Source organism: Acanthopagrus latus, chromosome 3 (genome assembly GCF_904848185.1).
Source record: "Acanthopagrus latus isolate v.2019 chromosome 3, fAcaLat1.1, whole genome shotgun sequence".
In the NCBI taxonomy this organism is placed as follows: domain Eukaryota; kingdom Metazoa; phylum Chordata; class Actinopteri; order Spariformes; family Sparidae; genus Acanthopagrus; species Acanthopagrus latus.
In genome coordinates, this window is record NC_051041.1 from 25,747,529 (window position 1) to 25,761,903 (window position 14,375).

Consider the following 14,375-nt stretch of genomic DNA (forward strand, 5'->3'; position numbering starts at 1 on the left):
GCAGGCATGCTCCAAGCCATAGAGGCCAGTTGGAAGGGATCCAGTTGTGGGGGAACAACTGGTAGAATAACATTCAGCTGCAGCTTCTCAAGGCACTTCTTGTTATGGATGTGAGGGCAACAGGATGGTAGTGATTTGGTTCAGTGGGTCAGGTTTTTTTAGTACAGGGATAACAGCGGCAGTTGTCCAGAGGTTAGGTATTGTGGTGGTCCCGTAGGAATCACAGAAGAGTGAATGAAGAATGTGTGAGAGTTCCTGGGCGCAGGCTTTCAGCACCCCTGCTGGGATGGCGTCAGGCCCTGGTGTTTTGCTAGCTTATATAGACTAACCTTTTTGGCTGTTACTTATTACACTTCTTTGAGGGCAACAATGTAAACATCTTATCCACAGAAGACGTTGTAAGATAGAGGATGTTTGAAAGAGGAGTAAAATCTCTGTCAAGCTGGGATGACCATCTTTGAATACAGGTCATGTACACACATACCAAAACAATTTTTTTTACTGTCTTCCTTGGCGTTGTTTCAAGAATATTTGCATACAAATGGATCCATTGAAAACGACTCAACACACTGTAGTTCAAATTCCAGGCCTATAGGTGGCACTTGAAATTCACCAAAAACAGAGAAGAAGAGATGGAGCATGTGCAACATGCTTGCGCACTGTACACAAATAGAAAATAGAAGGAGAAACCAATGGTTTCTTTCTGGCTAGTCGGTTGTCTATAATCCTTTTTCAATCAGCGTAGTGGCAGAGGAGCATCATATTTTGCCCTAGTAACCCTAATAGGCTCAATATCTTCTGTGGCACGAGCACAAGCATGTAGTCCACCATTGTTGTTGTTGTTGTTATGAAATGCGGCAGGGTTAAGAGGTTGAAGGGTAGAGGTCAAGGGGTGGGGCGATGGCATCATAAATACGCAAAGTATTCGGATTCGCCGTTCACACAAGCAGTGTTAATTTTGGCAGCAAATTCTGATTTAGTCTTAGTCTTTTGAATAACACACCATTTTCACACCACCTGTTTAGTCATATTTCAGTCATTTGAAATCTTTTCGTCTAAGTCTAGTTTTAGTCAACTAAATATCATAAGAGTTTTAGTCTTAGTCTAGTATTAAGTCTGAAGATGTCATATCTCTCTCTCTCTCTCTCTCTCTCTCTCTCTCTCTCTCTCTCGCTTCCGTAAATGTTGCTTCAATTTGGTGGTGTTTTTGCCCCACACGGTTTGCAGACGGTCTGGCTGTCATATGGAAGGTGTGCCCAGATATCAATTCTTCGTTTTCGTCCTGGACCTAGCTCTGACATTTCTTTTGTTCATGAAGCATGCCATTGCCCTTGGACCGGGTGCACTGCAAACCGTTAAAGCTAGCGTCTTACTAACAAGCAGAGTCAGCTGAAATCCACCAAAGCTGTGCAACTAAATATCATGTAAACAACTCTTGTGAAAACGTCCATAAAACTGAGCAAAGTTCTGCAAACTCATCTTTGTTATCCTTCTGTGTAAATGCTGCTGCCTGTTTAGCTTGCCACAGCTTTTTAAAATGACTCTGCTGCTTCTGCATCCATCAACCTACCCTCAAGAGATTCGCTCTGATTGGATCTCTTCTCCATTTGTCACTCCCTAACATTTTCGTCTCATTTTTATTCGTTGACTAAACTGTCAGTTATATTTCGTCTTTGTCATCATATCTGACTTTTTATTTAGTTTTCATTTAGTTTTTGTCCGTGAAAAAGGTTCATTGACGAATATTTTTCATCATAGTCTTCATCAATGAAATTAACACTGCACACAAGAACGCAAGGGCAGCATTTTCGGATCCTTCCACCCTGAGACCAGGTTTCAAAAAAGTGCGTCTACAGGCACTGCATTTACAGGATCCATTTGGATGATTGGCCAAAACGATGCAAAACATGCGTTTACACACAAAAACATTTCCATGTGGATGGCCCCTCACCCACCTACAATGCAGTACTGACTTCCCTCCCCAGATAGCTTAACAACCATTCACACCTGGGCTCACCTAGCCCTAGCAACCCGCATTAAGGCCAGTTGGGTCAACGACTCACAAGTGGCCCCAACTACTCTGAAACTCAGATTTCACATGTGCCCTTAATGGCTCTGTAATGACACTCCCACACAGGGTTTAAAACCTTGCACTTCCCCTCCAGTTAGTTAGAACTGAAGAAGCCTCTTGGATGAGAGGTGACACATCTTAAAACTGAAAAAAAGTCCAGTTTCCTACATACAATACAATACAATACAGCACTTAGAATTACATCTGCTTAGCTTATACCTGTCTGTTTTATGTCTAATTAATCACTTATAGTTTTTGTCTAATTTGATGAAAAAAAAATTGGCTTATGACTTTTTAATCATGTACGTGTAGTAATGGGAAGTAAAAAGTAAACAAACAATAACATTGTATACGGGAGCTCATCTTAAGCCTTGGGGAACTACATGAAACCACCTGAATATGATTTCAATCAGAAATACTGTTTGGCTGAAGGACATGTTTTTGTTTCGTTTTTTTGCCAACAACAAAATTAAGTGATTGCATGATGAAGAAAATATAATCATAATAGTAGTATGTGTAAGTACACAGTATGTTAAATACTACTACATAAAGACTGATCAAACATAAGTCATAATACATTCCTTTTCATCATAACATAACATAACATTGGAAATGATAGTTTATCATTTTATTATTATAGTATTACTATATTAATCATTTTAAAGCAACAGAAGATAGTAAGTGAACCAAGAAATCACTAATCCAATCCACTGTTTTATTATTTACAATTATATTATCATAAAAACAGAATCACTTCACTTGCTTGATAACCATCAAGTGTCTTTAAATAATCAGGTCACACAAATACACTTCAACAAGTCAAACACAATTCCACTGTAAGAAACATTAAAAAAAGTTTTGATTTCCAGAAGAAAATGAGATAAAGAAAAAGTCAGAGTACAAAGTCAGCAATACTACAGAGATTGAATAGATACAGGATGTATACAATTCCAAAATATATCATTGATATATACAGTGTCAGAGGACAAAGTACTCTAAATATAGGGGATCTGATGAAGCTACGTGTTTTATTGTAATATTGACTTTTTAATCCACTGTAGTTTACCCAGCATCAGCTGGGAACGGGGTATCTTTAGTGGTTTCTATAGTAAGTGAACCACATAAGCTCAGATTTGTTGTTACATGCACAGTTCCCAAAGGTCAAATATCAATTTCCAACTCACTTATCTTCTGATTCTGTTGTGCAGGGTGAATCAGTTACACATGGTTAGATCAATTTCTGCCCCAAATGTTTTCCAAATTGAAATTTGAAAATATGATAATAATTGACCTTAAAGCAGAACTCTTGCCAAAACTCAAATCAAACTTTTGTTTAAAATCATTTTCAGTGGGAGTGCTAGCGGCACTTCTTTGCTATTTTTAAAACACTAGGAAGGCTCGATACAACATGAATTTGTAGTATCACCAGGGTCTCTACACATGAACTTGAGCATTGAGAACATTGTTTGTGTACACAGAGTCAACCAAAATATGTTTCTGAAGTTTACCAGTTTTTTGTTTTTTTTTCTGCTTGCCACCATCTTGCCAGTCAAGAAGTGTCGATCTCCAAAGTAATTGGAAACTTCTTATTATTGGCTCTGTTCATGGGCTATTATTCCATTATCAGCAGACAGCCAGAATACACATTTCTATGGAGCCACTTAGGGGTCAAATGTATTGTACATGAAAAAGTAAAATTTGAAACTGAAATTTCAAGTTTTGATCTTGAATTTTGCAAAATATATCAACATATTCAAAATAAAAATAAATGTACAAAAAGTTTTTTTCAGGTTAAAAATAATTATGATCAACACTGGTAATTCTCTTGAATAAATCATTTATTTTCATTTTTCACTTTCATATGTTTTGGTATTTGGGATCCTATTTCTTTCAGTTGCATGTTTTATCTTTTCAGATTCAGATCTTAGGTTTTTTTTTTTGTTTTTCTTTTTTTCCAGTTTCAAATCTTTTTTTTACTGTTTCAAATCTTTTTTTCAGTTTCATATCTTTCTTTTTCAGTTTCAGATCTTTCTTTTTCAGTTTCAGAGTTTTGACCCTGATCTAGCGTGGGGGGCGTGGCATCAACTGAGAGGGGCGTAATATCATGACAGACAGCTCCCCCCTGTCATGTTGCCTTCAGGGAACGTAGGATCTAAAAAGATTCGGCTATGCCACATGAAACTGCTGTCGGTGACAACCTTCCATTTGCACACCATGCATGAATATCCTGCAAGGCTAAAAGTGTTTTAATTTCCAAGGCGGTTTAGATGTGAGATGTGGAAGCTGTTTTAGGCAGTACTGAGGACCAGTTGTAGTACAGGAGCGACAAATATACGCCAGATTGTGCACACAGACACCCACACTTTAAGTACTAAAATGTCCAATTTCCACGTAGCACTGTGTCCGCTGGCAATGATGTCCGGTTCTGCTGGCTCACCTGCTGGACCCAGCACACAGGTGAGATAAGTAAGGTTGGGACATCGTGATAAATATCAAAATGAGAGGTCGTTTTGTAACAACATACAATGTTTCTGACATCTTTTAAGTGGTGAATTGTCATAGCTAGAGATAAGCATGAGGCTAACGTTAGCATCGAGTATCTGCTAAGGCAGTAGTAGGTAGTAATGTTAGCCTACGTACTGCGTGAAAAACACAGATAATGCTGTTAATTTGAATAAAGTTGGTGCCGTTTTGTGCTGACTGGGGGTCAGATTTGAGTTGTCCTCCATATTGACAAGAGTTGTCAGTTCAGTTAAAGCATCGATCACATCCAATCAATCAATCTGGCAGGACAGTGACCTTGAAAGTACCATCTCCTGGTTGACGACTAAATTTAGGTCTGTAGCCTTTTGGTTGAGCTGTCTGTCATGATGCCACCAGAGGAGGCTCGTCCATAGAGGCAGAGGAGGTTGGTCCTCCTCTATTTTTGAGAGGCAAGAGGAAGATCTTTTTTTTTTTTCATTTAAGAAAGAGTGGTTAAAATAAATCATTACCAAATCTCAGTATCATTTATAAAATATATAGATATATAGATATATATATATAGATATAGATATCATTTTAAAAAAAAAACGTTCTTTGGAATAAAATCCACTTAACGGTTCAATAGCTTCAGTTGCAGACGGAGGAGACAGAACAGTGAGATGAGCAGGGAGCAAGAGGGTGGGGGCTAGAGGAGGACGTAGGGCTTCTGAGGGATCTCCTTCCATTCACTCAATGCATTTAGGATTTTTTCATGCTGATCCATCATTGGCTAAAACACGTAAAATGACGCACTAAGGGATGACGGCCTCCCTTACCGATCAGCAACCAGAATACAAGATTGACAGCAGGTTGGTCCAATAACAGTTCCCAAATTTCATTCTCACATTTATACAACCGTAAACAAAAAATACTTCAATGTATTTTACAGGTTTCACTGCCAGCCATGCTCGGACAAGAAATATGGAGTTTGCAGTGATATTGGAATCGTTTTCAAAGGAAATATAAGCACATTTCTAAAAGAAAAAAAAACTAAGAAATCAGAGAGAAGCAGTCAAAAAGATAATTCATAACTTTTGTTTCGTTCATCCTGCTGGAGGACCTGTAATGGATCAGCAATAAGAGGAAGGCAGCATATAGCTTGGCAAGCTCTGATGAGAGTTCAGCTGTTTATTTAACACACAGTTCAACAGCTTAACAGACAGAGGGTCTCTCCTGGCAAACATCCCCTCACTCACGGTGCCAACATTTTGTCATCTCTGTTACTCATCACAATTTACCCACAGAACAACCAGTGTGCATTCACCTGCAAGTATCTTAAACATCATCTTATTCCAAAACACATTCATGAACCATAATTAGCTATAAACAATGACAACAACAGAATACCCACAAGTCCTTGTGCCACAGTCCACATGGAGCGCTACACTGCCCTCACCCACCTGGATTAGCTGTCCTCAGCAAGCCATGTATCAACAACAAAGTCCTGAAGGTGCAGTGGAAGCCTGCACCACCGACGTGTGGTAAGCCGAGGGCCACCTCCAGTAGCCTGTCAGGGACTGGGTGGTGAAACAGGCAGTTCCCCCTCCTCAGGATGCTCTGTGGCTGAGGCCAATCTGTAAGGTGCCAGCCGGTCCCTGTGAAGAACCACCACCCGGCCCCTCCACAGCAACTGCACCCAATACACAACATCGGGCAGCTTCTCCAGGACAGTGCAGGGCCCCTCCCAGTGACTGTCTTGCTTGGGGGAACGTCCCTTTTTCCGCACTGGGTTGTAGACCCACACCAGCCACAAAGTCCTCCCCTTTAGTGCGGAGATCATAGGCTCGTTTCTGCTGCACCCCGGACTCCGCCAATGACTGCCTGGCAAGTTCATGTACCACTCTCAGTCGCTCACAGAGGTGGTAGTAATAGTCCAGCCCCGGTTCTCCCCTCACTTCCTGTTCCGGTGGGGGCCCAAACACCAGGTCCACTGGAGTTCGCAGTTCACGCCCAAATATCAAGGCTGCAGGGGTGCACTTGGTTGATTCCTGCACTGCTGTCCGATATGACCACAGGACCAGGGGCAGATGACGGTCCCAGTCTCGCTGGTGGCGGTCAGTTAGAATAGCAAACTGTGTGACCAGGGTCCGGTTGAATCACTCCACCAAGCCATCACTCTGGGGGTGCAGGGGGGTAGTCCGAGTCCTCTTCATCCCCAGGCGACGGCACACCTCCTGAAAGACACTGGCCTCAAAGTTCTGCCCCTGTTCACTATGCAGCTCCTCAGGAACTCCAAACCGGCAGAACATCTCGTCGACTAGTTTCTCTGCAGTGGTGGTGGCACTCTGGTCGGGGACCGTGTACGCCTCTGGCCATTTTGTTCCCCTGGTCGGTCGTGTGAAATGGGCCCAGGATGTCCACACCCACCCTCTCGGATGGTGCCCACACCCGATACTGCTGCAAAGGGGCGTGTGACTGCCTCGTAGGGCCCTTTTTAGCGGTGCAGGCATCACAATGGTGGACAAACTGCTCTACATCTTGACGGCAGCCCCCTCAGCTGGTGTAGGGTCTTGGCTACACCGAAATGTCCTGACCCCACTGAGCCATGGACCAGCTTGAGGATGTGGCTCCTCAGGCTGCGAGGAACCAGAAGCTACAGAACCTCATGTTGGCCTGCTGGAGATTCCCAGCGATGGTATAGGAGGCTGTCCTGGGCTATGATGCAGGGCCACTGGGAATACAGCGCCTTGGCCTGCGGGTTTAGCGCCGATACTGCTGCCCACTCTAGTCGTTGCCTGGCCTCCATTCAGGCATGAACCTTGGAGAGGACAGGATCTCGCTGCTGGTCCCTCTGGAGCTGCTGGGGATCAATGGTCTCACAGTCACTGTTGTCGGATGCCCCCGCAATTTGTGAAGCAGCCATCCTGGGAACTGGTAGGTGATGATCTTCCACATGTTGGCAGAACCCACACCTCTCCCCCTCACATGGCCGCTGGGACAGAGCGTCTGCATTGTTGTGGAGTCTGCCAGCCCGGTGCCTGATGTCAAAGTCGTTGTCCTGGAGGATCTCCACCCACCTGGCCAGCTGGCCATCTGGCTCCTTGAAGTTTAGTAGCAAGGATCCACAGGATGAACCTCTGCCAATACAGGTATGGTCAGAACTGGTGAAGGCCCAGGACTACAGCCAGCAGCTCTCGTCAAGTGACACAGTAGTTCTTCTCTGGTTTGCTGAGTGTGCAGCTAAAGTAGGCAATGACCTGTTCACCATGCTCCCCCTCCTGGGACAGCACAGCACCCACACCCGCATTGCTGGCATCCAACACTGGGGCTTCCGTCAAAGCAGAGCGAAGTTGGGAGAACGCTGTAGCACAGTCTTTGCTCCACTGGAAATCCCGGCCTTTCTGAATCAGTTGATGCAGGGGGGCAGTGATGGTGGCAAAGCCTTTGATGAACCTCCTGTAGTACAATGTTAGGCCCAGAAAGCTGCGAAGCTCTGTAACGTTACTTGGAGCTGGCCACTCTCGAACTGCAGCCACTTTGGTCAGGTCAGTGGCGACACCTTCTCCACTGATGACATGGCCCAAGAAGGAGACCTTCCGGCGGAATAAGTGGCATTTCTTGGGGTTGAGACGAAGTCTAGCTCGGCAGATGGGTTGGAGGACATCATGGAGGTACTGTAGCGCCCCCTGGCAGCATGGGCTAGGAGGTCATCGAGGTACACCACACAGCGGTTTCAGGGTATTAAACACGGAGCGCTACAGACCTAACGTTAGCAGCACGACCGGGACACAATACAGAGCAGCAACAAAGTTGTTTTGGGCAATTGTGATGAGTGTGATGTCCTGTGCTGTCATGAAGTAGGAATATTGACTTCTGTGGTAGTACAGTGGGTAGAGCAGTTGCCTCCCACACAGGTGACTGGGGTTTGAATCCCATAAGGGGTATGTATTGATTATTTTTGTTGTCTTGTATATTAGCCCACTGCACATCTCATGGTCCTGATGTCCTGATGTCAACAGCCTCTCTGCTCTCTGTGCCTCTCTCATGGTCCTAATGTCAACAGCCTTTTGCCATTTAATAAAATGTTTTTTTTAAAAGTCTTGTAAGTCATTGTTTTATTGCTTAATTTTCATTGAATATAAGAAAGTAGGGATAAGTAGTTGACTTGTACAAAATAACATGACACCGTGGACTGGTTTTCCTCCTGTCCTCCCCAATTTTTTCAGTCACCAGCTGCCACTGGATGCCACACCCCTCTCAACTGATGCCACTCCCCCCATGCTAGATCAGGGTCAAAACTCTGAAACTGAAAAATCAAGATCTGAAACTGCAAAAGAAAGATCTGAAAATGAAAAAAAGATTTGAAACTGTAAAAAAAAAAAAAACAACTAAGATCTGAATCTGAAAAGATAAAACATGCAACTGAAAGAAACAGGATATTAAAACATATGAAAATGAAAAATGAAAATAAATGATTTATTCAAAAGAATTACCAGAGTTGATCATAATTATTTTTAACCTGAAAAAACTTTTTGTACCTTTATTTTTATTTTGAATATGCTGATATATTTCTCAAAATTCAATATCAAAACTTGACATTTCAGTTTCAAATTTTACTTTTTCAAGTACGAAATATTTGACCCCAATTTAGCTCCATACATTTCCCATTAATGAACTGCTAATTTTTTGGATAAATATTTATTGTACATCTCTGGTATGAAGTAGGAGTACATTATTTACTAACCATTATAAAAGGATGCTTTTAAAAAAAAATAGAAATGACTCCTGGTATTTGTGCCCTTAAAGGACATGCAAAATAAAAGACTAGGTGGTACAGGAGACAGGATGATCTGCATTTTGGTGAGGGGATGCAAAATCAATTATTTATTTATGAAGATGCATATCATTGTGAGGTTTAAATGGAAAGTACCTAAATCAATTCCAGACACAACATGGATAAATGAATGCCAAGGGAAATGAGGATTAATTTGCTGTGCAATCAGTATTTGTTACTCAGTTTACTCGGTTTGTTGAATTTGTATTGACTAAGTCATAATTGTCAAATGTGACAAGGCCATGAAGTGAACTCCCAGGGATACAGAAGTTGAAGGCTGGCTGTGATGACTTTCTGGCCATCGCACAGCCATCAACATCCACTCAACAGCACAGTTCTGTGGTGAAAGGCGTAGATATTGTGCACAATGGCTGGGTGAGGGAGCATTAGAGGAGAGATCAAACACTGTGTGTGTGTGTGTGTGTGTGTGTGTGTGTGTGTGTCTGTGTGTGTGTGTGTGTCTGAACGCAGGCCTGGCCAGCCGATGCTAGTCACTGCCAGTAGCCATGTTTTATTCTGTTTCATGTTGCAGACATGCCTGCCACTCACTGTCAGAGCCAGCCCACTCAAATAGCTTCAAAGGATACTGTAGGCTTCACATCCACCGTTGCTTCATTAAGTGTATACAAACACACACACACACACACACACACACACACACACACACACAGTTACACACCTGCAGTTCAGCAGGGAGACCCAAAGGTTATTTCTTTGAGTGTGTGGAAGGTCATTGTTGTGGCTGTGCTTGTTATATCTGCTGCTCTTTATGGGAAACTTGTTAGACCTGGTTCAGACAACTAACATAGAGTCTCATTCTGGAGTCTACGTCTACATCATAGGTTACGCTGGTATCATATGTAAATAATAGTAAAAGGTAAAAAGACAAGTTGCCACCGTTGTCCACTGTTTGGTGTTTTTGTTTTGGATTTCCACCAAGAAAACCAAATCAAAGAGCTAAAAGTGGCTGAAAAGACACCTAAAGCTGAGTGCACCGCTGATGATAGTTCTCTGTAGATTTTTCACTACACGTGGCAACTTTCACATGACACATAGTTATCTGATGCATAGTTAATCCAAGAGTATTGATTAGTGCAGCTTTAAAATCAAATCTTCAATACAGTGAGCACCACAGATATGTGGTGAAATCAAAATATCACATAGCTGGACAAATAAGACAAAAGTGTCAGCATAGATCATAATTAATGTTACTCCAAGACCATCATTGCAACCTACAGGAATATCCACATCTGGAGCACTTTTACAAAGGAGATTGAAGGTTCATATTCCATTTTAAACATAAATGACTTTTCAGCTAAGCATTATTATTTCCATTTTTTCAGTTCTTTGTTGCAGTTTGGTAAGGTTTAGGCAACAGAATTACTTGGTTGGGTTTAGGAAATAATTTGGGTCCTGTCCTTTTTCCTGAGTCGCAAAGCTATGACATTGCAAAAACTTAAATGGTCAGTTGCAATCCAAGCATAACATTTATTGTGATGTTCCAGGAACAACACCTCACCATCACAGCGATATCAGGTTAGGTGTTAGATACTAGTATAGTATTGGTAAGTGTGGTTATAATATCAAATTATAAATAAATTGCTAGTAAATGGATGTTGGTGTGCGGCTCTTTTCCTGAAGGTAAATTATCATATGGTCAAAGGGATTTTTAACTTATAACTGATTTATAAAGCCTTAGTACATGATTTATTATTCATAAATGAGGCTATAGTGACAACATGTTACAAAAGGTTAGAAACTCATATAGGTCATATGAAAACACGGTACCATAAAATTGTGCTTCTGTTCTATTTTCTGGATTAAAGCAGGTCATAGGGTTTTAGTTTGGTTATTAAATTAAACTATGTAAATCGACTCTTTAAGTTTCCTGCCCATGAAATCCCTTCTGACTAATCCTTCTCTCTGCCTTCCTCCCCTGCTTATCAGATTTTGCGCATCTGTACGAGGTACACCCCTGACCAGGACACAATGACCTTTTCAGACGGGCTGACCCTGAACCGGACGCAGATGCACAATGCTGGCTTTGGCCCACTCACTGACTTGGTGTTCACTTTTGCCAACCAGCTGCTGCCCATCGAGATGGATGACACAGAGACAGGCCTCCTCAGTGCCATCTGTCTCATCTCTGGAGGTGGGTGAGCTGGGGCGGAGTGTTGCGTATTTAGTGAGGGGGAGGGGGAGGGAAAATTGGGAAGAAGGAGAAGATAAAAATGTATCTCACAGAGTAAGTAAAGGGCATGAATAAATGCACTAATTCATTAGCAAACCATCATCCATCATCGTACCTTGCATAATGTATTAGACTGCAAAGTAACAAAGACACAATTTTTTTCTTGCTTTTAACATACCTTTTTTTCAGTTCAATAAACTGTAGTTGTTACAGTCTGACTAGATATGGTATGATTGGTAGTGTTTTGAGGCCCAACCCATTGCTAGTCTATAAGTCCATGAACTGTATATTATTTTAAATAGTACAATTTTATGAAATAAATATTGGATATACACGTTACTGACTTTACCTGTGATGCTTCACCTGAGCTGGCAGCTTCACCTGGAGTGCCAGTCCTGAGTAATTTGGTACCCCAGGCAAGATCTTAGCTGGTGCCCCTTGCATTGTAGTCAATTTTGCATTCAATTTTCATACATTCACACAGAAACTGCATGTATGTATTCAAGATTTTATTTCTTTTAAGCCAAAAATATCACACCAAATAAAAACTGAAGAAAGAAACAAATGACAAAAATACAATATAAATAAGGCATTGAGCAAACATATTATCTCTCAGCCTCAGCAAGTGTCATCTCTTGCTTATCTCATCCATCTATCAGCCGCTCTCAAAACAACCTCCAATTCCAATTGTGCTCCTGGCTATCTTCATGAACCTTTAGCAAGTGACTTGCATTTTTCCAGTTCTTTAGTCAGTGCACCTACTGATGATAACTTTAAAGCAAGTGATTCAAGAGAATCACTGGAAATGAACAGCAAGTTGGGGTGCAACTCTCATGTAATTACCACCTTTTGCCTAGGTGACTGCTGTTTGCCGCTGTGACTGCAGGAAAAATTACATCGAATTACTTTTAAACGTGAGAAATGGTCAGAATGTTAGTTAAAAACATCCAAAAAATGTGAACTAGCCCTATTATGGTATCACCCAGCTTAAAACAAGGAACCTAAAACAAAGGAAGAGTCATTATATGACTGAGTCTTGCTTTGTTGCCAAAATGTGGTGACAGCTGTATTGAAGTCAATGAGATATGCCTGGAGAAACAAACTAAAACACAACATAGCAACCACATATGACTTCTGACAAAAAAAAACACCTCCACAAAATGAGAAAACATACTTAACGGCCATAGGTCATTGACTGTTTTTTGTTTTAGACACATTGTTTGCCCCTTTATTTAATTTGGGAAAGCTTCTGTTTGCTCTGTAAGTGCAGTCTCATCAGCAGTATTTGGTTGGATCTGCCACATTTGGTTACAGTGAACAAGACTCATTAATGCAATGACACTTCCCTCTCTTTTAGGTTCCTTGGTTTCAAATGGGGGATGTATGCAAGTGGTGATTTCACTAGAATAGATGAGTACGCATAATAAAATCACAAAATGTCTAGGAGCTATTTATAGACCTATTTTCCTTACATCCCTAAATGGTGTTGCTACAGTTACCTTGAAAAAGTAATCAGATTATTGATTATTAATTACTGAACACCAAGTAAACAATGTATCGCTTACTTGTTTTGCACCGAAGTCCAGTTTTTGTTGTTTGGGTGGTTGGGGACCTCCTGTCGAGGCTGTGGCTTTGATCGCAGCTCTCTGCTTAACACCAAACGGTGGGACTTGCTCTGTAAACGTAAATGTGCTGCGACTCCAAATGTTTCTTTAAATTTGACGTTGTGTTTTTGAAGCATGATAGCACTTTGTCCCCAGCACAGAGTGTACGACGAATCGAGCATCTCTGTCCTCCTTTCATTGTTGTTTGTGTTTGTGTCGCTGCGTTCTGTTACACGTGAGTTGTCCTTGTGCTGAAAACGTGACTTGGCGCATACGTGACGTAACTTCCCGAGAAACACAAGAAGAAAGCAAAAATATATATTTTTACAAAGGAAAATGACAAAAATAATAGTAACGCACAGTGACTTGAATAAGTAACTTTAATCTGATAACTGGTTTGGAAATTCTAACACATTAGATTACTTGTTACTCGAAAAAGTGGTCAGATGAGGGCTAAATCAGCTTCGAGGGCCTGGCTACATTTTGTGCTGACAGGAGCTGCACACTCAGCAATAAATCCCGAGGGGGGACACCAACAATTGGTGTATAAATGCTAAGTTTGTCTCAAGCCATTGCTCACCGGACATTGAGCTTTTGAATGTAAACTGTAGACCATTCTATCTGCCAAGGGAGTTTACCTTAGTTTCCATCACTACTGTGTTTCCATCACTACTGTGTGCTGTACTGTGTACAGCACTGATACTAAAGAGGCCATGAAAGTTCTCTTCTGGATTATCAGTATCCCCATTCACACTCCTGTTTGCATGCAGGGATTCTGCACCAATTCTCCACATCCTCCTCTGTGTGAAAGTTTCAGATGCAGTGAGAGGGGAAATTTCCACTGGGGCTGATACTCCTCTGGAGGTAGTATTAGGGCCATATTATTGGTGAACTGAACCAGTGTGAATGGATAAACCGGCGGTTCGGTGCAGGGGCATGTCAGTCGTACAGTCTGATAACTGCTGTTATGAAATTGTTTAATGTTGTTAAAGGCAAATTGTAATGCAGTTTGATAGTGCAGTCTGCGTTCTGTGTTAACAGGAAGTGACCCCTTTTAAAGAGGTTTTATATTGAAGTCATAAGAAGTAATGAGCTTTTATTGTGAAGTGACCTGGAAGTTATGAGTTTGGACGAAAAGAAGTCCAGAAGAGAATATGTCAGCCTTTCTTATTTGTTAAGGGTGGTATGTTCGTCAGTAAAAGTTCAACATCA

At 41.7% G+C, this 14,375-nt stretch overlaps 1 protein-coding gene across 3 annotated transcripts in view; it reads left to right on the plus strand.

The window, feature by feature from the left end:
• The window catches only part of LOC119017139 (retinoic acid receptor beta-like), a 246,919-nt gene that overhangs the window by 214,507 nt on the left and 18,037 nt on the right, over nucleotides 1–14,375 (plus strand). For all 3 annotated transcript variants that reach the window (XM_037093589.1, XM_037093590.1, XM_037093591.1), the window contains one exon: nucleotides 11,316–11,520. In XM_037093589.1, the coding sequence (XP_036949484.1) occupies nucleotides 11,316–11,520 (205 nt within the window). The remainder of the gene's footprint in view (nucleotides 1–11,315; nucleotides 11,521–14,375) is intronic.